General features: G+C 40.8%; 1 protein-coding gene and 1 pseudogene across 1 annotated transcript in view; both read right to left on the bottom strand.

Annotated features, from left to right (window-relative positions):
- The window catches only part of ST7L (suppression of tumorigenicity 7 like), an 86,506-nt gene that overhangs the window by 27,869 nt on the left and 35,842 nt on the right, over positions 1-22,795 (bottom strand). The window contains exons 6-10 of the mRNA XM_049765712.1: positions 20,696-20,774; positions 12,366-12,520; positions 7,481-7,578; positions 6,094-6,208; positions 60-132 (exon numbers count right to left, since the gene is read on the bottom strand). Of these exons, the coding sequence (XP_049621669.1) occupies positions 60-132; positions 6,094-6,208; positions 7,481-7,578; positions 12,366-12,520; positions 20,696-20,774 (520 nt within the window). The remainder of the gene's footprint in view (positions 1-59; positions 133-6,093; positions 6,209-7,480; positions 7,579-12,365; positions 12,521-20,695; positions 20,775-22,795) is intronic.
- Positions 10,528-10,597, bottom strand: LOC125997738 (uncharacterized; annotated as a pseudogene).

The raw sequence follows: 22,795 nt of genomic DNA, 5'->3' as shown, positions 1-22,795 counted from the left end.
CAAGCTATCTCTCCGGCCCCCGAAAGCAATTTCTTAACTACTTTTTCTTAGCTACTTACTTATCTGAAACAGTCCTTGTCTTCAATAGTGCTGCTGTATAACAAATTGCTGCCGACTTTGGAAGGTTTATATCTGCAAAGGTAATTTTAAACTTAGGTAAGAATTACCAAAAAAAAGTCAAGAAAATTTCTAGTAATAATTTACAGGAGGGGGCTGGAGTGATATCATAGTGTCAGGGTATTTGCCTTGCAAGTAGCTGACCCAGGGACGGACCCAAGTTCAATTCCTGGCATTCTAGATGGACCCGAGCCTGCCTGGAATGATTTCTGAGCACAGAGCCATGAGTAACCCCTGAGTGCCGCCACTGGGTGTGGCCAAAAAAAAAATTTTTTTTTTTGCAAGAGCTTGAGAGAGAACTCATTGAACACACTGCCGGTCAGGTTTTCCTGAGCATCTCCATGAACAATCTCATGGAATACTGAGCTAAAGCAGTTCCTAAGCACTATCAGATGTGGCCCAAAAACAAAAACAAAAAATAATTTATAGTGTAAAGTCAACAAATAAGATGCAGTAATAGAGGCACATGGATATAAAATCGGGGCTGTCAGGTGTGGTCCAAAACCCAAAATTAAATAAAATTGGAAGTACTAACATTAAATCTTAATTCTGTATCCTTGAACTAATAAGCAAATTCTTAGAAAGAAAAACGGTACTTTTCTGGAAAAGTTTAAATTACATCTCTGAGAGGTTAGGAAGGTAGCCCAGAAGTAGCATATATGCTTTGCATATATGGGGCTATGTGTAGGTTCAATTCCCAGAATAAATAAAATATAACAACAGAGGAGCCGGAACGATAGCACAGCGGTAGGGCATTTGCCTTGCATACAGCCAACACAGGACAGACCCTGGATCGATTCCCGGCATCCCATGTGGTCCCCCATGCCTGCCAGGAGCGATTTCTGAGCACAGAGCCAGGAGTGACCCCTGAGTGCAGCTGGGTATGACCCAAAAAAACAAAACCAAAACAAAAACAACAAAACCCACAGCAACAATAAATTATCAGGCTGAATAAGTAGCACAGGGTGGTAATTTGCCTTGCATTCGGCCAACCCAGTTTCAGTCTCCAGCACCCCATATAATCCCTGAGCTCTTCCAAGAGTACTCCCTCTATTTCAGAGGTGTCGAACACCGGCTCTCGAGTCGCATGCAGCTCCCGGCCAAAATAAATGCAGCTCTTTGCCTCTTATCATTATTCTGTATACTGTGGCTCTTTGCCAAGTTTGGATTTTGTTCTGCTGCTTCTGAGGAGAGATCTCTGAGCGATCTCTGAGCACGCAGTCCCGCCCCCAGGCTGCGTCCTCCTGTCTCCCATCCCTCGGAAACAACTGAGGGAAATAACCCATGTGGCACATGTTGGGTCACATCTTGCCGTTAGTTCTTAGTGTGGAGGACGCAGCACACCCTCACCATCACTGCAGGATTTTTTTTTTTTTTTTTTTTTTGGTTTTTGGGCCACACCCAGTAACGCTCAGGGGTTACTCCTGGCTATGCGCTCAGAAGTTGCTCCTGGCTTGGGGGACCATATGGGATGCCGGGGGATCGAACTGTGGTCCGTCCAAGGCTAGCGCAGGCAAGGCAGGCACCTTACCTCTTGCGCCACCACCCGGCCCCCACTGCAGGATTTTGACCTTCACTCAAAATGGCAAAATGCAATGTGTTTAATATATTATTGTTAAGACTATATGCTTTTGTGTGAGTGTCTGTTTTGGTGTGGCTCTCTGACTCTCACAGTTTAAAATTTTGACTCTTTGTGTCGAACTTGTTGGCCACCCCTGCTCTATTTTCTGAATGGTGGTGTGCTGAACCCCACACCCACCCACCCAACTACTAGAAAACACAGCAGTATGCCTACACCTGACATCTACGCAGAAAACTAACCCAGCTCCTCTACTAAGATGCAAAAGAAAATAACCCCAAAATGTGCAGATAGTCCAATCAAGACTGATACCACTGTAGAATGAGTGAGAGAGGCAGATACACGCCCCCTTTTTTTGGTTTTTGGGTCACACCCGGCAGCGCTCAAGGGTTACCTCTGGCTCTAAGCTCAGAAATCGCTCCCAACAGGCTCGGAGGACCATATGGGATGCTGGGATTTAAACCACCGCCCTTCTGCATGCAAGGCAAATACCTTACCTCCATGCTACCTCTACAGCCCCAGATACCCCTTTTTGCATGAGCCCAAGCAGCCTAGCACCATACTCTAGCCTAGCACCCCACCTCCAACAGAAAGGCCCAGCTCTGCCAAGTCATCCAAATTTGTTTCAGATCTATAGATCCTGGACACCTAAAAATTTTTAGTAGTGTCACAGGAATTTTGATGGCAAAGTTACATAGTAATCTACCAAACTCAACTAGCACCAACCACAGCCCAATAGAACCTTAAGACATACTAGGTTTAGTAACACTATGAAGAGACAAAACAATGATTTCAAATTGACCCTTTTTGATACAAGTTTTGATCATTCCATTTGCACTTCGGTTGTTACAAACAATATGTAGTGGATTTCCGTGCCTGCAAGGAGGCGGGGTATGGTGGTGGGTAGAAAACTTGGAAAACTTATGAAGGAAAAGTCACACTGGTGGTGGGATTAGTGTTTGAACATTTAATACCTAAAAATGATTGTATGATGAAGAACTTTGTAAATCAGGATGTTATAATAAAAAATTTTTAAAAAGAAGAGTGATCTGAGTGCAAAGCCAGAGTAAACCCTAAGTACTGCCAGGTGTGGTTCCTAACCTTCATTGATGATGATGATGTCTGTGAAATCCCTAATCACAATTATAAAAGCTACTCAAGGGGCCGGGCGGTGGCGCTAAAGGTAAGGTGCCTGCCTTGCCTGCGCTATCCTTGGACGGACCGCGGTTCGATCCCCCGGTGTCCCATATGGTCCCCCAAGCCAGGAGCAACTTCTGAGCGCATAGCCAGGAGTAACCCCTGAGCGTTACCGGGTGTGGCCCAAAAAACCAAAAAAAAAAAAAAAAAAAAAAAAAAAAAAAAAAAAAAAAAAAGCTACTCAAAAGATGTCACTAAATATCTGTCTATAATAATATTATTCAGAGAAAAAGGCATAACATAATTAGAACTAAAAAATTCTATCTTAAAATATAACAAAAAATGGGGTCGGCAAGGTGGCGCTAGAGGTAAGGTGTCTGCCTTGCAAGCGCTAGCCAAGGAAGGACTGCGGTTCGATCCCCCTGTGTCCCATACGGTCCCCCCAAGCCAGAGGCGATTTCTGAGCGCTTAGCCAGAAGTAACCCCTGAGCACAAAAAAAGAAGAAAAAAAAAAAAAAAAACCAAGATGCTAGGGTTCATTTCTTCAAAAGATGTTACAAATGTTAAGCAATTTGCAACTAGAAAAATATCTTATGAATAACAACAAAAATTAAAATAGAGGACCAGAGGGAGAGTACAAGTGGGTATGGCTGACACAGTTGAATCCCTAGACACCATCATATAGTCCTTGGGGCCCTGGAGCACTGCACCAGATGTGGTCCTAACACAAAAACTAAAATACAAAAAAATTCTACCTATTCATACTCATGAAAAAAAAATTAAGATTGAAACAAAAATTCACAGTACTTAAATGCAAATAATAAGGAAAATTGGGTCATTTTAATTGAACTATAAAAAAGTTTAAGTTATTATCTAGACTCGCAGGGGTCCTCAAACTTTTTAAACAGGGGCCAGTTCACTGTCTCTCAGACCATTGGAGAGTCGGATTATAATAAAAACAATAACATGAACAAATTCCTATGCACACTGCATATATCTCATTTTGAAGTGAAGAAACAAAACGGGAACAAATACAAAATGTGGCCTGCAGGCCGTAGTTAGAGGACCACCAAGAGAGAAGAGCAGAGGGTAGGGCACTTGCAATGCAAGGGAACTAGATCTCTAGGATCATATATGGTCCCCAGAGCCCTGCCAGGTGTGATCCCTGACTGCAGAGTCATCCTGAGCAAATCCTGAGCACTGCTGTATATGCAGCCCAAAACAAACAGTCATTTAGGGCACTCGCTTTGAATGTGGCTAACTCAGTTTTTATCCCCAGCATCACATATGGTTCCCCAAGGCCAAGAGAAGTGATTCCTGATCATAGAGCCAGGAGTAAGCCCTGAAAATTGGTGGGTAGGGGCCAGAGCCCAAAAACCAAAATAAAAAAAAAAGTTGGGTATGGGTCCAAACCCATCCCCAAAAAAGTCCATATGAGGGGCTGAAACGATAGTATGGTGGTAAGGGTTTGACTTGCACAAATCCTACTAAGGTTCCATCTTCAGCACCACAGATGGTCCCCTGAGCCCTCCAAGAATAATGCCTAAGCACAGAAGCAGGTGTAAGTCCTGAAAATTAGTGGGTCTGACCAAAAGCAAGTCCAGATGATAAAATCATACGTAATTGATTTTTTTCTTCTTCCTACGTTTTTCAAATAATGATTCTTCTTTCCGTGAAATAAAAACTATGAGGCCAGAGTTATAGGACTTCACAGTACTATACAAGTACTTACACAAGGTCAACCAGGTCTGATCCTTAGCAATCCATATGGTCACCAAGCCCACCAAGAGTAGTGATTACTGAGTACAACTTCAGAACTAACCTTTAAGCACTGCTGGGTGTGGGCCAAAATAAAATTTAAAACACAAACAACAAACAACTAATAGGGATCTATAATAAAATTATGTAAGTCTTCTGTTAAAGGTATAGCATGGGGCTGAAAGAGATAGTACAGGGCTTGTTAAGGCACACACCTTCCCTGCAGCTGTCCCTGCAGCCAACCCCCAATTCAAGATCACTACATCCTCAAGGCTTCACATTGGACTGTCAACTTGTTTGCTTGGGAGGCCCCCCCACAAATAAAGAAATAGAAGAATGTTGTCAATAGAGTAAGAATAAATAATTCTCTCTTTTTTTGGTTTTTGGGCCACACCCAGTGACACTCAGGGGTTACTCTTGGCTATGCGCTCAGAAATTGCTCCTGACTTGGGGGGACCATATGGGACTCAGGTATCAAACCATGGTCCATCCTAGGTCAGTGGCGTGCAAGGCAAATGCCCTATCACTGCACCACTGCTCAGGCCCCTTAATAATTCTCTTGATTTTATTTTTTTTACATTCTTGGCTTATTCTAGCAAAAAAAGAACTATAGAAGTAAATTTATTTTGAGGGGCCAGAGTGATATAGTACAACAGGTGGGGTGCTTGCCTTGCATACCTTGATCCTCAGCACCCTCTATGGTCCCCAGAACATTGCCAGACGTGATCCCTGAGCACTGCCTGGTGAACCCCAGCCTCCCAAAGAAGGTAATAAATTTGTAATCCCTTTAGGACTCTAAATTATATAAAATGAGAATTCATAAATAACTGCAAATACGTATCATATCTAACTTGTTTGTTTTATTTTTAGTGATCAGGAATTATCTAATTTTTTAAATATTTGGTGCCTAAACCTGGTCGCCTTTGGGATCCTAAGTACGTACACCAGGCATCTTCTAAGTTCCACATGGAAAATTTTTTCACAAATTGTTCTATGAACCTACACTATTCTGAAACGTTGCCTAAGAATTCCAGATGTCTAAAAGAAATAAACTTCTCTTTCCAAGCATAACATATTTCAACTTTTCTAAATCATAGAGATTTCCAAGTTAATAGGTAGGAAACTTACAATAGGATAAGTGTGAATAAGTAACTTACACGCCAATTAGAATGTTTTCATCTTGAAATTAAAAGCTCTGGCCCCTCATCAAACATACTATCTGCATCTTCCAAGCAAAATATTCTATGAAGTCTATGACTTCTTGTTAAACCAATATGCTTCAAACAATTTACTCATAATAGGTACTAAATAAGTACATCTTGAGAGAATGAAAGTTCCTCCTTTTTGACTTTTACTCCCAAAATCCTAACAAAAAAGATACCTGTGCCTAAGAATTCTAAATAATGACCGGTAAAACTGTAAAAAGACAAAATATTAGGATAGGGCCACAGCTGTGATTATCTCATTGGCCAAAAATATTTTAACTGAGAAGTATCACTCACCATCATATTTTGCTAGGACCGCCTGAACATCTGCATAGGCCTGTAATTCTAAAAGTGATTCTAAGAGATTTTCGTGGATGTTCAACATTGTCAGAGGAGGAAATTCTTTCATCAACTATAGAATAAAAAAGAAAAAAAAAGATTAAAACCACAGCAAAAAAAATTAAGCTGAATCAAATTTACTAACAATTATTTTTGTTTCTTAACCAAACTATAGATTCAACCATTAAGAAATGCAAGTAAGAGGGGTGGTGGTGAGAAAAAAAACGTGTGACAGTTAATGCTCTTGACTTTTGGCCAACCCAGGTTCAATCCCTGGCATTCATTCCATTTGGCCCACAGAGTCCGCCAGGAATAATTCCTGAGTGCAGAACCAGAAATAGCCCCTGAGTATGTCCAGGTATGGCCCCAAAACAAAAAAACAAAACAAAACAAAACAAAAAATGCATGTAATTTATACATGGAGGGGTTTTTCCAATAGTATAGTAGGTAGGGTATTTATTTGTCTTGCATGTGGCCAATTTGGTTTGATTCCCAGCATTCAATATGGTACTCCAAGCCCCACCAGGAATAATTCCTGAGTGCAGAACCAGGAGTAAAGCCTAAAAACCGTAATATGTGGCCCAAAAAACAAAAACAAATGTATGTATGTAAACACATATATGTGTCTATATATGTGTATATACATACACATGGACACTCATAGTGGACTAGTCAGACATAAGAAAAAGTCATTCAACTTGCTGCTACATAGATAGATCTGGAGAGTATCATGCTAAGTGAACTTGGAGAAGGAAAGATAGAATAATCTCTCTCATATATACGAGAGGTATAATGAAATTATAGCTGGAGAGAAATGCCCAAAGGCAACAGAAATGAAGAGCATGAGAACTGGTCTTTAGTAGGAAGCTTGGCATTGGATGGGGGAAATAGGCCAAGGGAGAGAAGACTATGATAATGGGACAGGGCCCCCTGGAGGATAATGGTCACCCTGGAGGAGGACAGGGTGCTTTAAAGAGGTAAACTGATATGCTTGCTACCCTATCAGCAATAGTGATTCAAAGGAAAGAAGGAAAAAAGCCTGCCAGAGATAGATCGGAGATGGGCTAGGGAAGGAAAATGGGGGTCATTTGTGTAGGAAAGTAAATAACGGTGAAGGGACTTGGTCTTGGAACATTGTACACCTGGAATGCAATCATGAATAATCTTGCAACTTTTGTGCTTCACGGTGATTCAACAACAACAAAAGAAATACGTGTAAAAATAAATACTAACTCATTTATAGAAAGCTATCAAACTTATTCTTTGTCAAATCACTGAACAACTCAATCACATTTTCAGTATTTCAGGGGAACCAACATAGAGATTCAGTCATCCAAAAACTTACATCTCTCATTATTTTTACTGCTTCTCTTATTCTTCCTAATTTCCTTGCACACATCGCCAATCTTCTTTTAATATACACCAATACATTGGTATCTCTTCCTATTAAAAAAAAGAACACAACTATCACTATTTTGTTTTATAATTTGCTATTTCATTACAATATTACTCATTCATTCCATTTGTTTGCCCTGAAAAAAATTAATTAAAGTTAAATGCTTTCAGGGTCAGTACAGTTGGTAATTTGTCTTGCATGTGGTCGACCTGGGTTTGATCCCCAGCATCTCATATGGTCCCCCCAGCCCACCAGGAGCAATTCCTGAGTGCAGTGTCAAGAGTAACCCCTGAGCACTGCTGGGCATGGCCTAAAAACAAATAAAAAAAATTAATTGTGTCAAAATGGAAGAATATTATTGATTACTGTGTTTAGATAATGAACTCTAAATGGGGGTTATACTGTTCTCTTTATATTTTTATATGTTTGATGCTATTTTATGTGAAAAGTGTAAGAAATTCTACATTAGCTTTTTTTATAACAAGTTTACCACCAGAATGCATATGTGGTTAACCAATAAATAAATGAATAAATAAATAAAATAGAATAAAAATCACAATTAAGGGGCTGGAGAGATGGCATGGAGGTAAGGCGTTTGCCTTTCATGCAGGAGGTCATCGGTTCGAATCCCAGCGTCCCATATGGTCCCCCGTGCCTGCCAGGAGCAATTTCTGAGCCTGGAGCCAGGAATAACCCCTGAGCACTGCCGGGTGTGACCCAAAAACCACAAAAAAAAAAAAAAAAAAAAAAAAAAATCACAGTTAAACTTAAAGCCAAGTGGAAAAGGAAAAGGCTCATTGAGGGGCCAGAGCAATAGCACAGTGGTAGGGCGTTTGCCTTGCACACAGCTGCCCAGGAAGAATCTGGGTTCTATCTCGGGCACCCCATATGGTTCCCCAAGTCAAGAGCGATTTCTGAGTGCATAGACAGGAGTAACCCCGCACCAAGTGGGGGCCAAAAAATAAAATAAAAGGCTCATTGGGTAGGAGAGATAGTACAGAGGAATTTGGCCAAATTCTGGTTGTAACAGTTGACAATATGTTGGAAGCAAGTGCTAACATGCCACAGTTCAAGTTATGAAAAGGCATCTTGTGAAGATGGTAGTGCCTAGGGCCTGAGAAATAATTCAGGGGCATTATAATACAGGAAGGTGCTTGCCTTTCACACTGCTGACCCATCTGAATCCCTGGCATCAGATATGGTCCCCAAGCGCCACCCAGGGTCACTTCCAAACACAGTGCCAGGCCCCTGAATTCCTCCTCTGTGCTGTGGCCCAGAAACAAAAAGAAACAAATGAGATGATCATGCCACCAGAAAATCATGTTGCTTGAATCTCCAGCTTATATCCTAAAACCAGTTAATCCAATGATAAGACTTTGTGCTTCCCCCTACAAAATGTATATTCTCAAACCTGGGCATGATGGTCATATTAGTTCTAGCCAATGTTATAACTGGAGCATGGGCTGTTGAAATACACTGTTAGGTTCTGAAATAAAGTTCTGAACTTGGGCTTCAAGATCAAGAATATGTTTGAGGCTAGAGAGATAGTACAGTAGGTCGGGTACTTGCCTTGAATGTGGCCAACCCAGATTCAATCCCCAGAAACCTCATATGGTGCCTCAAGCCTTGCCAGGAGTGACCCAGTGCTGGAGCACTGCTGGGTAAAGCCCCCAAACTAAAGATGTAATAATAATAACAACAACAACAATAATAATGTGTCTGTCAAAGATGACCATCATGAGGCCGCAGCGATAGTACAGCAATAGGGTGTTTGTCTTGCATGCAGCCGATACAGGATGAACCTTGGTTCGATCCCTGGCATCCCATATGATCCCCAAGCCAGGAGCAATTTCTGAGCACATAGCCAGGAGTAACCCCTGAGTGTCACCGAGTGTGGACACCCCCCCCCCAAAAAAAGGAAGAAAAATATTTCATTTGTGTGTGGCAGTTTTAATTTTTTAGTTTTATAAGTCAGTACTTTGTTGGGTTTTTTTTTTTTTTTTTGGTTTTTGGTTTTTGGGCCACACCTGGCATTGCTCAGGGGTTACTCCTGGCTGTCTGCTCAGAAATAGCTCCTGGCAGGCACGGGGGACCATATGGGACACTGGGGTTCGAACCAACCACCTTTGGTCCTGGATCGGCTGCTTGCAAGGCAAACGCCGCTATGCTATCTCTCCGGGCCCAGTACTGTTTTTTGGACCATACCCAGTTGTACTTGGGAGTACTCCTGGTTCTGGGCTCTGAAGCATTCCCAATGGTGTTCTGAACCCAATGTGGTACCAGGGCTCAAACCCAGTTCTGCATGCAAAGTACGCACTAAGTCTATTTAATAATTTGTGTATAAATTATAAGTTTATTTTAATATTAACATAAACAAAAACATTAATAATAAAATTAACCTATTAAGTTTCTTGTATAAACAATCTCTCATTTAAACATTCTCTGTCATTTTAACAGACAAATAAAAAAAGTATTTAAAACAAAATGTCGTGCCCAGTGTAAACTTTTATTCAAAAGCTAATGGGCAACAAATTATAAAACTACTTCTAGAAAAGATCAGTAAATATTTCTGTAGCAATATCATAACAATATTTCTGATTTTATATGAATAGCATGACATTTTTAGAAATGTAATTTTGATAGTCTAGACTGCAAGCTTATATATTCCCACAGTTGTGTTATAACATGCACTAATAAAACAACAAACACCAATATTTAGTTGAGAAAAAAAAATTTTTCTTTTCTTTTTCTTTTTTTTGGGGAGGCCACACGCGGTGACGCTCAGGGGTTACTCCTGGCTATGCATTCAGAAGTCGCTCCTGGCTTGGGGGACCATATGGGTCACTGGGGGATCGAACCGCGGTCCGTCCTAGGCTAGCGCTGGCAAGGCAGACACCTTACCTCTAGCACCACCGCGCCGGCCCCTGAGAAAAAAAATTATTAACATTTGAATTTCCACAAAAGATCAGAACTTCACTTCCTTTTCTTTTTTTTTTTTTAATATGGAACACCACAAATTTGCGTGTCATTCTTGCGCAGGGGCCATGCTAATCTTCTCTGTATCGCAGAACTTCACTTCTTTTTTTTAGAACTTCACTTCTTAATATCTTAACAGATATTGTATTATATAAATATAATTCAATTTGTTGCCCACTATCTGCCCATAACACAAGCACACACACACACACACACACACACACACACACACACACACACACACACACCAGGAAGCAGTAGCATTATACATTCAAACACTTTCTGTAAAATTATCTTGCAAAGGGCTAGAGAGATAGCATGGAGGTAAGACGTTTGCCTTTCATGCAGAAGGTCAGTGGTTCGAATCCCAGCATCCCATATGGTCTCCTGAGCCTGCCAGGGGCGATTTCTGAGCATAGAGCCAGGAGTAACCTCTGAGCACTACTGGGTGTGACCCAAAAACCAAAAAAAAAAAAAAATTTATCTTGCAAAGGACACTGATTAGTATGGTCTACATAATCCCAAGATCATAAAGAAAAATCAACCAAAGAAAAATCTCATTCCAAGTATAAGGCTAGTTTTTGTTTTATAAGCAGCTATTCCCTTATACTATATGAAGATACATAACAATCTGAATAAACAAAACAAGTAATGCATCATTAGTATGGCTTCAGCAAGATGAGAAAAAAGGTAAGAGATGCAAATCAGGGGCCGGGAAGGTGGCGCTAGAGGTAAGGTGTCTGCCTTGCAATCGCTAGCGTAGGACAGACCTCGGTTCGATCCCCCGGTATCCCATATGGTCCCTCCAAGCCAGGGGCGATTTCTGAGCGCATAGCCAGGAGTAACCCCTGAGCGTCAAACGGGTGTGGCCCAAAAAAAAAAAAAACAGAAAAAAAAAAGATGCAAATCACACTTGGTGACTCTCCTGAATTTTAATGTTTTTGAGTTTTGTTACTTTAATAGCCAAAATTATTTGGGGGTAGGACTGGGAAGACCAGGACCATACTCAGCAATGCTCAGGGTTTACTACTGGCTCTGCAGTGAATAATCACTCCTGGCAGGCTCAGGGATGCCAGGAATCAAACCCAGGTCACCTATGTGCAAGGCAAGCACTCTACCTGCTACACTATGTCTCTGGCCACTGACCAGAGTAATACTTTCATGAAACAAATTACAGAACAAGTACTTCTCAAATACCAAAGTAGATACAGATCTGTTTGTTTTTGTTATTTTTTTTTTCACAAACATTCTCTAATGCATGTTTAATTGTATCGCTGAGTTACAGGCATTATGAAGAAATTAGTTTTCTCTCAAGGAAAGTACCTAAAAAATAGAAAATAAATAAAAGCGGCCAGAGAGATAGCACAGCGTTAGGCCATTTGCCTTGTACGCAGCCGATCCAGGACGAATGATGGTTTGAATCCTGGCATCCCATATGGTCCACCAAACCAGCCAGGAGTGATTTCTGAGCACAGAGCCAGGAGTAACCCCAGAGCACTGCCAGATATGACCCCAAAAAACAACACAAAACAAAAAAGAAAAGTATCTAATCTCTAATCATTTAGTTTTTTGTTTTGGGTTTTTTTTTTTTTAAGTTTTGGAGTCACATCCGGCAGCACTCGGGTTACTCCTGGCTCTGCACTTCAGAACTCAGCCCTGGTAGGCTCAGGGGACCATATGGGATGCTGGGAATCGAACCCAGGTCCACCCTGGGACAGCTGCATGCAAGGCAAACCCCTACAGCTGTGCTATCTCTCTGGTCCCTATCTTTTTTTTTTTTTTAATTATTGCATTGTATGCTTTAAATACAAATAATTTCAGGAAAAGACAGGTTAAAAACCAGTTCAAATTTACTTACTCAATTGAGCTTCCTGTTGAGGACTTTGCTGTTGACACTGCTGTGACCTCCTATAAAGGGTTTCTCCTGCCTTGAGTGCCATTTTAAATAATCTTTCAGCATCTACAATAGTTGTTGCTTCTTCCTCAGCCAGTAGAACATATGCAGTAGCACAGCTATGAAGAAAGCAAGGCAATTTAAGCAAAATAGTAAAGCAATCTTTCCTCTTGGGTGTCTGTGCTATGTCACATTTCCCCACCTTCACCTCTATGTCTCATCTCTTCATGACCAAATCTATTTCATTAAATAATTCATGAGGGACATACTGATCTGGTCTTAATGTGTTTGCACAGTTTTCTTCTTTTTTTGTCTTTCTCTTCATTTTATATAATTTTTACTTCTCAATTCTGACTCTGTCCAGTAGTTTACTCTCATGGAAGGATGTAAGGAAAATATATGATGAATTGTTTGAAATTATAGTTCAAGGAACTATAAACTCTAGTATTAATAACTGCTCTTAGTAAATACATAATTTTTTTTTTTTTGGTTTTATGGGTCACACCCAGCAGCGCTCAGGGGTTCCTCCTGGCTCTACGCTCAGAAATCGCTCCTGACCTCTTCCTCCTCCTCCGGCCCCACCCATGACATTTTTTGAAAAAGTGGATCAATCATTCCTGAAATTCATTTGTAACAATAAATGTCCATGAATAGCTAAAGCAATTCTTGAAAAAATAATTGAAGGCATCACTTTCCCCAACTTTAAATTGGGGTAGTCATTAAAATAGCATGATATTGGAACAAAGACAGACCTCAGATCAATGAAATAGACTTTTGAGTATTCAAAGAATGACCCCCCCAGACATGCAATCAATTAATCTTTGATAAAGGGGCAAGAAATTCAAAGTGAAGCAAGGAAAGTCTCTTTAACAAGTGCTGTTGGAATAACTGGTCAACTGCATGCAAAAAACGTGAACTCGGACCACTCTTTAACATCATGAAAAAAAACACGTCAAATCAGGGGCCGGAGTGGTGGAGCAGCGGTATGGTGTTTGCCTTGCACACTGCTGACCTAGGACGGACCGCATTTCGATCCTTGCATTCCATAAGGTCCTAGGAGCCAGGAGTGATTTCTGAGCGCATGGCCAGGAGTAAGCCCTGAGTGTCACTGGGTGTGACCGAAAAACCAAAAAAGGGGGGGGGGAAAGTCAAATCAAAATGGATCAAAGTCCTTGATATTTGACCTAAAATCATATGATACATAGAGGAATATGTACACAAAACACTCCATGACTTTGAAAGCATCTTCAAGGAGAAAACACCACTGTCCAAGCAAGAGAAAGCAAAAATAAACAGATAGGATTACAATACAATGAGAAGTTTCTGCATGTCAAAGGAAACAATGACTAGGATTTAGAGGCTACACACTGGAAGGGAAGAAACTATTCAGTCAATACCCATGTGAGAAGGGTTAATATCTAAAATATACAAGGCCCTGGCAGAAGAAAAACACTTAACCCTATCCAAAAATGGGGAAAAGAAATGAACAGACATTTCCTCAAAGAAGAAATACTGATAGCCAAAATACACATGCAAAAATGTTCCACAACAGGGCCAGAGATAGTATGGAGGTAGGGCATTTGCCTTGCATGCAGAAGGATAGCCTGCCAGAAGTGATTTCTGAGCATAGAGCCAGGAGGAACCCCTGAGCACTGCTAGGTGTGACCCCAAAACCAAAAAAAATAAAATAAAAAAATACTTCACATCACTAATCATCAGGGAGGTGCAAATCAAAATAACAATGGGATACCATCTCACACCACATAGATTGGCGCACAACACAAAGAACAAGAACAACCAGTGCTGGTATGGATGCAGGGAGAGAGATTCTCATTCACTGCTGGTGGGAGCTGTCTAGTCCAGCCTTTCTGAAAAACAATATGAATATTCCTCCAAAAAATAACAACTGAAAATTAAGCTTCCATATGATTCAGCAATGTCACTTCTAGGGATATACCCTAGGAACAAAAAGCACAATAAATGGGCCGGGAAGGTGGCGCTAGAGGTAAGGTGTCTGCCTTACAAGCGCTAGCCAAGGAACGACCTCGGTTTGATCCCCTGGCGTCCCATATGGTCCCCCCAAGCCAGGGGCGATTTCTGAGCACATAGCCAGGAGTAACCTCTGAGCGTCAAACGGGTGTGGCCCAAAAACCAAAAAAAAAAAAAAAAAAAGCACAATAAAGAAAAGGCCTCTGCATTTCTATGTTTGTTGCAACACTATTTACAAGCGTCAAAATCTGTAAACAACCCAGATGTCCAACAACAGATAAGTGGCTGAGAAACTATGGTATATCTATAAAATGGAATACTAGGAACAATGAAGTCATGAAGTCATTGCTTATACATTGTTAGACATGGAGATTATTATGTTGAGTAAAATGAGTCAGAGGGAGAGTGGTAATCATAGAATAATCTTACTTTCCTATGGAATATAAAAAAATAAGAGATAGATATGGTAATAATATCCAGTGTTAATAGAGATGAGGATCAGGAGGACCAAGCCATGGTAGAGCAAAAGGAGCAGAAAGTGAAGTTAGAGAAGGGTCTACTATGGCAATGATAGTTGGAAATAATCACTCTGGACAAGAACAGGATGCTGAAAGGAAATAAAATTATATGCATGATACCTCTTCATTAACAATAGTGCAAAGCACTGTGTGAAGAGAGAGAGAGAGAGAGAGAGAGAGAGAGAGAGAGAGAGAGAGAGAGAGAGAGAGAGAGAATGTGTGCCCCAAAGGCAGGTGGGAAAGAGTGGGTGGGAGGGAAACTGGGGACATTGATGATGGGAAATATGCACTATACTGCAAACCAAAATGACTAAAAGGAAAAAAAGGGAGAGAGAAAGAGAGAAAGGAGAAAGAAGAATGCATGCCCTAGAGGCAGGAAGAGGAGAGGCCTGGGAAAGATGAGAGGGAAACTGAGAACATCAATGACAGGAAATGTGCACCACTGAAGGTACACTGTATGACTGTAATTCAACCATGAACAACTTTATCTGTGGGGGGGGGGACTGTATTATGAACAACTCATAACCACAGTGTTTAAATAACAAAAGTAAAATTAAATTATTTTTTTAACCCAATCAGTTTTTTTAAGTTGATTTTCTTGGTTTGGGGGGGGCTGAACTCTTTTATTAACTCTAATAATTCAGTGTTTATTCTTTAAGATTTTCTACCTTGAGTGGGGGGGCAGTGGTGTTCGGGATTACTTCTAGAAAACTCAGGATACCATATGTGACGTTGGGGATTGAGCCTGGATCGGTTGCATGCAAGGCAAACACACTCCCTGCTGTGCTATCTTCTGGCCCCAAATTTTTCCACATTTAAGACCATGTTATTTGTAACTAAAGAGACCATCTTGTATCTTCCTTTCCAATTTGGAAGCCAGTATACCTCCTTCTTCTTGCTAATTACACTCTCTGGCACCTCTAGCCCATTATTTAGTAAAAAGTAAGCACAGATATATTTGCCTTGTTTTTGATCTTACAGGGAAAGCTTTGATGTTTTACTATCATTGTTATGTTTTGGAGCCATGCCTGGTAGTATTCAGGGTTTACTCTTAGCTCTGTGCTCAGGGATCACTTCTGGTAGGGCTCGGTGACATGAAATGATGAGGATATAAACAGTCTATCAGGAGCAGGGGAAGTGCCCTATTTAATTTACAATCTCCCAGCCCTTGATGTTATATTAAGTATGTAGTTAGGAGCCAGAGCTATAGCACAGCGGTAGGGAATTTGCCTTGCACGCGGCTGACCCAGGACAAACCTGGGCTCAATCCCCAGCGTCCCATATGGTCCCCCAAGCCAGGAGCAACTTATGGGCACAGAGCCAGGAGTATCCCCTAAGCATCATCAGGTGTGGCCCCCCGCCAAAAAAAGTATGTAAATATCTTTTTAGAAATGTCGCTAGGGTGAAGTTTCTTTCCATCTCCTTGTTATTTTTTAATGTAGTATATGTTTAACCAGCAGTTACAACAGTATTAAGTTTTAAAAAAAATTGGGGGGGAGTGCACAATCAGTTGTTCTCAAGTCTGGCTCACGACTGGCTTTGAGCTCAGGGATCACTATCTGACCATATTAGATGTTAGTGACTAACTCTGGGTTGGCCTCATGTAAGACAAACACTTCACCCACTGAACTATTGCTCTAGCATCACTATTATAGATTTGATGTACGAAGTTATTACACCTTTGCCATTACCAAAATGCCCAAAACTTTCCACTATAGTTTATTTTTTGTTTGTTTTGTTTTGTTTTGTTTTAATTTTTGGGCCACACCCGGCAGGGCTCAGGGGTTACTCCTGGCTGTCTGCTCAGAAATAGCTCCTGGCAGGCACAGGGGACCATATGGGACACCAGGATTCGAACCAACCACCTTTGGTCCTGGATCGGCTGCTTGCAAGGCAAACGCCGCTGTGCTATCTCTCTGGGCCCTAGTTTTTTTGTTTTTTTTTTTTTTATAATCTATTTATTTTTGGTTTGGGGCCACACCCAGAAATGCTTAGGGGTTACTTCTAGCTCTCCATTCAGAAATTACTCCTGGTGGTGCTCAAGGGACCATACAGGATAGGGATCAAACTCAATTCACTACGTGCAAAGCAAATGTCCTACCCACTGTGCTATTGCTCCAGCTCCTCCCACCCTAGTAAAGTCACCTCTAGCCAGCCTTTTCCTTTCCTTCGACCCATACTGCTTGATAATCTCAGTTCAGAATCAACAGTCAAGGGTTTGTCACCAATATCATCTATTCCTAGTTTCTGTTTCTCTTTACACCAGAGATGAATGAGGTCACTGGTTTTTCTCCCTCTCCCTAGGACTTATTTCACTTAACATTCCTTCCTTTTTTTATTTATTTTATCACAAAAATGTTGAATTTTGTCAAATTCTTTTTCCATATCAAGATGATCATGTGATTCTTTGATCTATTAATATAGTATCTTACACAGGATTTTCAGATGTTGTACCACTTCTTACATTCCTGGGATAAATCCCCTTCAGCAATGGTGCATGATTCTTTTAATATGCTGCTAGGTTCAGTGCACTGGGATTTTTTGTTGTTGAGGATTTTGGCCTCCATATTCATAACAAGTATTAGCCTGCTTTCCATTTTATGGTGTCTTTGATTCTGGTATAAGGAGAAAATAGTCTCAAAATGTGTTGGAAAGCATGATTTCTTTCAGTCATTTTTGTTTTCTCTGTATCTAGATCTCATTTGTCTTTATTTTCTGCATTACTGTCTTCTTTTGTTTTGAATATTATCTAGTATACCATTTTGATTCCCTTCTTTTAACATAATAATATCCTAACTTGGGGCCGGAGAGATAGTATGGAGGTAGGGCATTTGCCTTGCATGCAGGAGGACGGTGGTTTGAATCCCGCATCCTATATGGCCCCCTGAGCCTGCTGGGTGCGATTTCTGAGCATAGAAGCAGGAGTAAGCCCTAAACACTGCCGGGTGTAAACCCCCCAAAAAATATCCTAATTCATAACAACCTAGTTTGAATTAAGTTAGATTCAATAACATAAAAGGTTTTGTTCATATACAGCACTTCCCACTGCTAATGCTATGATCACAAAGTCTATCTTTATGTAATGCTGATGAACATATATTTATGGTTGTTTAAAACTTTCTCCAATCATATTAAAACAAAACTGCAAACCAAAACAATATAAATATCAGGTTTTTTATTTGCTGGTTATCTTTGCCAGTGTTTTATTGCTTTGCTGCTGGTACTTTTTTATCTTAGCAAGAATAACTCCTTTTGCATTTTTTATAAATGCATTACCAGTGGACTATTATTCACTTTCATTTACCTGAGAATGCCTTAATTTTTCCTTTGCTTTTGAAGGGTAAGTTTTCACTATAGAAAACTACTACCTGGTCTTTTTTTTTTTTTCCTTCAGGCTTTGAAGTTGTCATCATCCCTATTTTCTAAATTTTGTGGCTTCTAATGAGAAATTACAAATCTATTCCTTTTATACGTAATGAATTGCTTCTTACTGCTTTCAAAAATCTATCCTTTTAGCTTTTAAAAGTTCAATTATAATGTACCTTTCCAAACATAGTAATGGAATAGCAAATGGTCAAAAGCAACAATACCTTAGAGCTAGTCTACAGAATTGAGTTTACAAGGAAGAAAGGGGGTATGAGAGAAGGGAGATGGCAATAGGAGGGGACCATGGGACAATGGTGAAAGGAAGTAAGCATACTAGTGGATGGTGTGGTGTTGGAGCACTGCATGCATGAAATCTTATCATAAAAAATACCATAAATCGGGCCGGAGAGATAGCATGGAGGTAAGGCGTTTGCCTTTCATGCAGGAGGTCATCGGTTCGAATCCCGGCGCCCCATATGGTCCCCTGTGCCTGCCAGGAGCAATTTCTGAGCCTGGAGCCAGGAATAACCCCTGAGCACTGCCAGGTGTGACCAAAAAACCAAAAAAAAAAAAAAAAAAAAAAAAAAAAATACCATAAATCAGTGTCTCAAAATTCTAAAATAACAATGACATATCTTGTGCAGAGAGATCCCTTTTGGTGTTCATGGAGCTTCTTGGATATATATTGACATTTTTCATTAAACTGAAACCTTTTCATTATTTCTACAAATATTCTTTGTTTTTGTTTTTTCTCTCTTCCTCTCTTTCTGAAATTCTATTGTACACAGATTAGTATTCTTATAATACCTAATAGATCTCTGAGCATTTTCTGGAGTGTAGGATTTAGCCCTCCAGTGTTGAAGCTCAGGTGTGATCCCTGAAGATGCTTGAAGGAACAGATATGATGCTGCAGATTGAACCAAGACTGATTCCTTTGCATGTGGAAACCAGGTTTAATACCACACAGTCTCCTGATTGTTGCTGGTAGAAATTCCTGGGCACCAACCTCTATGTAGAATCCAAAAAAAGCAACAACATCAAAAAATAATTTCCCTATCATTAAAAGTGTTGTAAGTCATGATGCCTCAAATAAAATTTAAATATATATGTATGTACACCAAAAATATTGGTGGGATGGGGTACACCCAGTATTTTCAGGTATTGTTTCTGGTTCTATGTTCAGGAATGACCCCTGGTAGTGCTTAGAAAACCATATACATACAAAAAAAATAAAGAAAACCATATACAATGCTGAAGATTCAAACGGGGTCTGCAGGATACAAGGATCCAAAGCACCTTAACCACTATACTACCTACCTGTTTCAAAAGAATTATTTAATAAAAGGAGAGGCATGCTTCACTTATTTTGAATCCTTTATCATGCCTCTAATACTATTACCAACTAAAATTGTAAGTACTTAAGGCCAAAGCAGTAGTATAGCGGGTAGGGCATTTTGCCTTGCATGCCACTGACCCAGGTTGCATCCCCAGCATCCCATATGGTCCCTTGAGTACTGCCAGGAGTAATTTCTGAGCACAGAGACAGGAATAACCCTTGAATGCCACCAGGTGTGACCCAAAAACAAAACAATACAAAAAAGTTGTAAGTACTGAATGCTTTAACGAATGATTCAAAAAAAAAAAAAGTAAAGTGGCATAAATATTTAGTACCCTTTAATTATCAATGAGATCATCCTTGTTCATTTATAAAAGTATTTCTACAGGGCCGGAAAGGTGGCGCTAGAGGTAAGGTGTCTACCTTGCAAGCGCTAGCCAAGGAAGGACCGCGGTTTGACCCCCCAGCGTCCCATAGGGTCCCCCCAAGCCAGGAGCGATTTCTGAGCACATAGCCAGGAGTAACCCCTGAGCGTCAAACGGGTGTGGCCCCCCCCAAAAAAGTATTTTTTTTTTTTGGTTTCTGGGTCACACCCAGCAGTGCTCAGGGGTTATTCCTGGCTCCAGGCTCAGAAACTGCTCCTGGCAGGTTCGGGGGACCATATGAGGCGCCGGGATTCGAACCGATGACCTCCTGCATGAAAGGCAAACGCCTTACCTCCATGCTATCTCTCCGGCCCCAAAATAAGTATTTCTAGAATAATAAAAGTATTCTAGAATAGGGGTCGGAGAGATAGCATGGAGGTAGGGCGTTTGCTTTGCGTGCTGAAGGATGGTGGTTCAAATCCCAGCATCCCTTATGGTCCCCCGAGCCTGCCAGGAGCCCGCCAGAATAATATTCTAGAATAATAAAAGAAAATTAAGCTTTACAATTTCAAAAGCAAAATACAGCAGTCAGTAATAAACACAGCAAATAAAAGTGGTTGCTAATGACCCCCGAGTGTCATAGGAACAGACAAAGGAAACAAGATCATCTGCCTGGGTTTCCTTCAACACAAACTTATTTCCCACATATTTCAAACTTACTCGTTGTTTAATTCTAAAGCTTGATACGCTGCTTTGATTCGAGCTGGAGGATTGCTTTCCCTCCAGGCCTTCTGCATAACTGTAGGGAAAATATTTTTAAAAGTTGATGACATGGTAAAACAGAATCTCATACAAAATGTATGAAGAATGAAATAAGAGCATAAACAATGACCAATTCTTCAATTAGAGTACTAGGTTACATTGACCTTATTAGACATTTACATTTGACAGTATTACATGTAATAAAAACATTTTTCTCTGATTTATTTAAATAGCAACATATAAGGTACTTAATCAAATTAATTACATCTTATTATTAAAAGACATGTATATATTAAGTACATAGTAAAAATAAGTTCGATTATAATAAGTTATAATATGAAGTATTGAAATTATACCCTTACCATTTTTAAAGGATCTATGCAATTACTAGGAATATAGAAAAAACTTAAAAACAAAGTATTTTTCTTCTTTTCTTTTCTTTTTTGGTTTTGGGGCCACACTCAGCAGTGCTCAGGGGTTACATCTGGCTCTGCACTCAGAATCAGTCCTGGCAGGCTCAGGGGACCATATGGGATGCTGACGATGAGGATAGAATCTGGGTCAGCTGCATGGAAGGCAAACACCCTATCCATTGTGCTATCACTCTGGCCCCAAAACAAAGTGTTTTTCTAATCCGGCCCCCAATAAACTTTTGTTTCGTTTTGTTTTTGTTTTTGGGTCACACCAGCAGTGCTCAGGGGTCACTCCCGGCTCTATGCTCAGAAATCACTGCTGGCAGGCATGGGAGACCATATGGGATGCCGGGATTCGAACCACCGTCCTTCTACATGCAAGGCAAACACCCTGCCTCCATGCTATCTCTCCAGGCCCCCATCCAATAAACATTTTTAATTAAATTGTTCTTTTAGGGGGCCGGAGAGATAGTATGGAGGCAGGGTGTTTGCTTTGCATGCAGAAGGACAGTGGTTAGAACTGCAGCATCCCATATGGTCCCCCAAGCCTACCAGGAGCGATTTCTGAGCATAGAGCCAGGAGTAGTCCCTTAGCAGTGCCAGATGTGACCCCCCCAAAAAAATTATTTTAATAAATATAATATACTTGCGAAAATTAGGCTTTATCAAAACTCAGCAAAATCCTAAATTAAAATATCTCTGGAACACCAATGTCAGTGTTGCTACTATCTGCTGTACCAAAATGAAAACATCACAATAAGTAAAATGTCTTAAAAATTAATCAGGGGCCAGAGAGATAGCACAGCAGTAGGGCGTTTGCCTTGCATGTAGAAGGATGGTGATTCGAATCCCAGCATCCCATATGGTCCCCCAAGCCTGCCAGGGGCAATTTCTGAGCATAGAGCCAGGAGTAGCCCCTGTGCACTGCTGGGTGGGCTCTCCACCCCGCAAAAAAATTAAACAATCAGAAATGCTGTCACGTTGTCTGAACCTAGCCAGCACCATAGACTCACAATGTTTTTGAAAGAGATGTAAACAAAGCGAAAAGCTAGCAATCTTGGAAGGAAAGGGAGGGCCACGTCCCCACCTTGCCAAAGCCACACCTGCTGCATTAATCACCCACAATCACAGCTTCACCAATGACCCTATTTCACCACTCCTCTATGACTCTCTGCTCTGCGGAGACACCAATCTGATCAAAACTCCAGGTATGCCAGTATTTGGGCTCATATGACCAAAACTTTCTTTTGAGTCAGTGCAGGCATCCTCCTCTCCACACCCCCATCCCCCAGCTTCTCATATTTCCCATAGACCTGGCAGCTAAAATCACATCCCACAAAAGCTACCATATCAGTAATAATGCTTGGAATTCTCAGACTGTGTGGTCACATTCCCGGCCCATAACAACTCCCTATCTTTTTTTTTTTTTTTTTGGTTTTGGGTCACACCCAGCAGCGCTTAGGGGTTACTCCTGGCTCTTTGCTCAGAAATCACTCCTGGCAGGCTCTGGGGACCATGTGGGATGCCAGGATTCAAACCACCTTCCTTCTGCATGAAAGGCAAATAAATGCCTTACCTCCATGCTATCTCTCGGGCCCCTAGATATATTTCTTATCTCTGTGTTATCTCCTGGCTTCTATTTATT

This window comes from Suncus etruscus, chromosome 19 (assembly GCF_024139225.1).
Source record: "Suncus etruscus isolate mSunEtr1 chromosome 19, mSunEtr1.pri.cur, whole genome shotgun sequence".
NCBI lineage: Eukaryota > Metazoa > Chordata > Mammalia > Eulipotyphla > Soricidae > Suncus > Suncus etruscus.
Note: the sequence above shows the minus strand (reverse complement) of the source record. Positions and strands in the feature narration are given on the sequence as shown.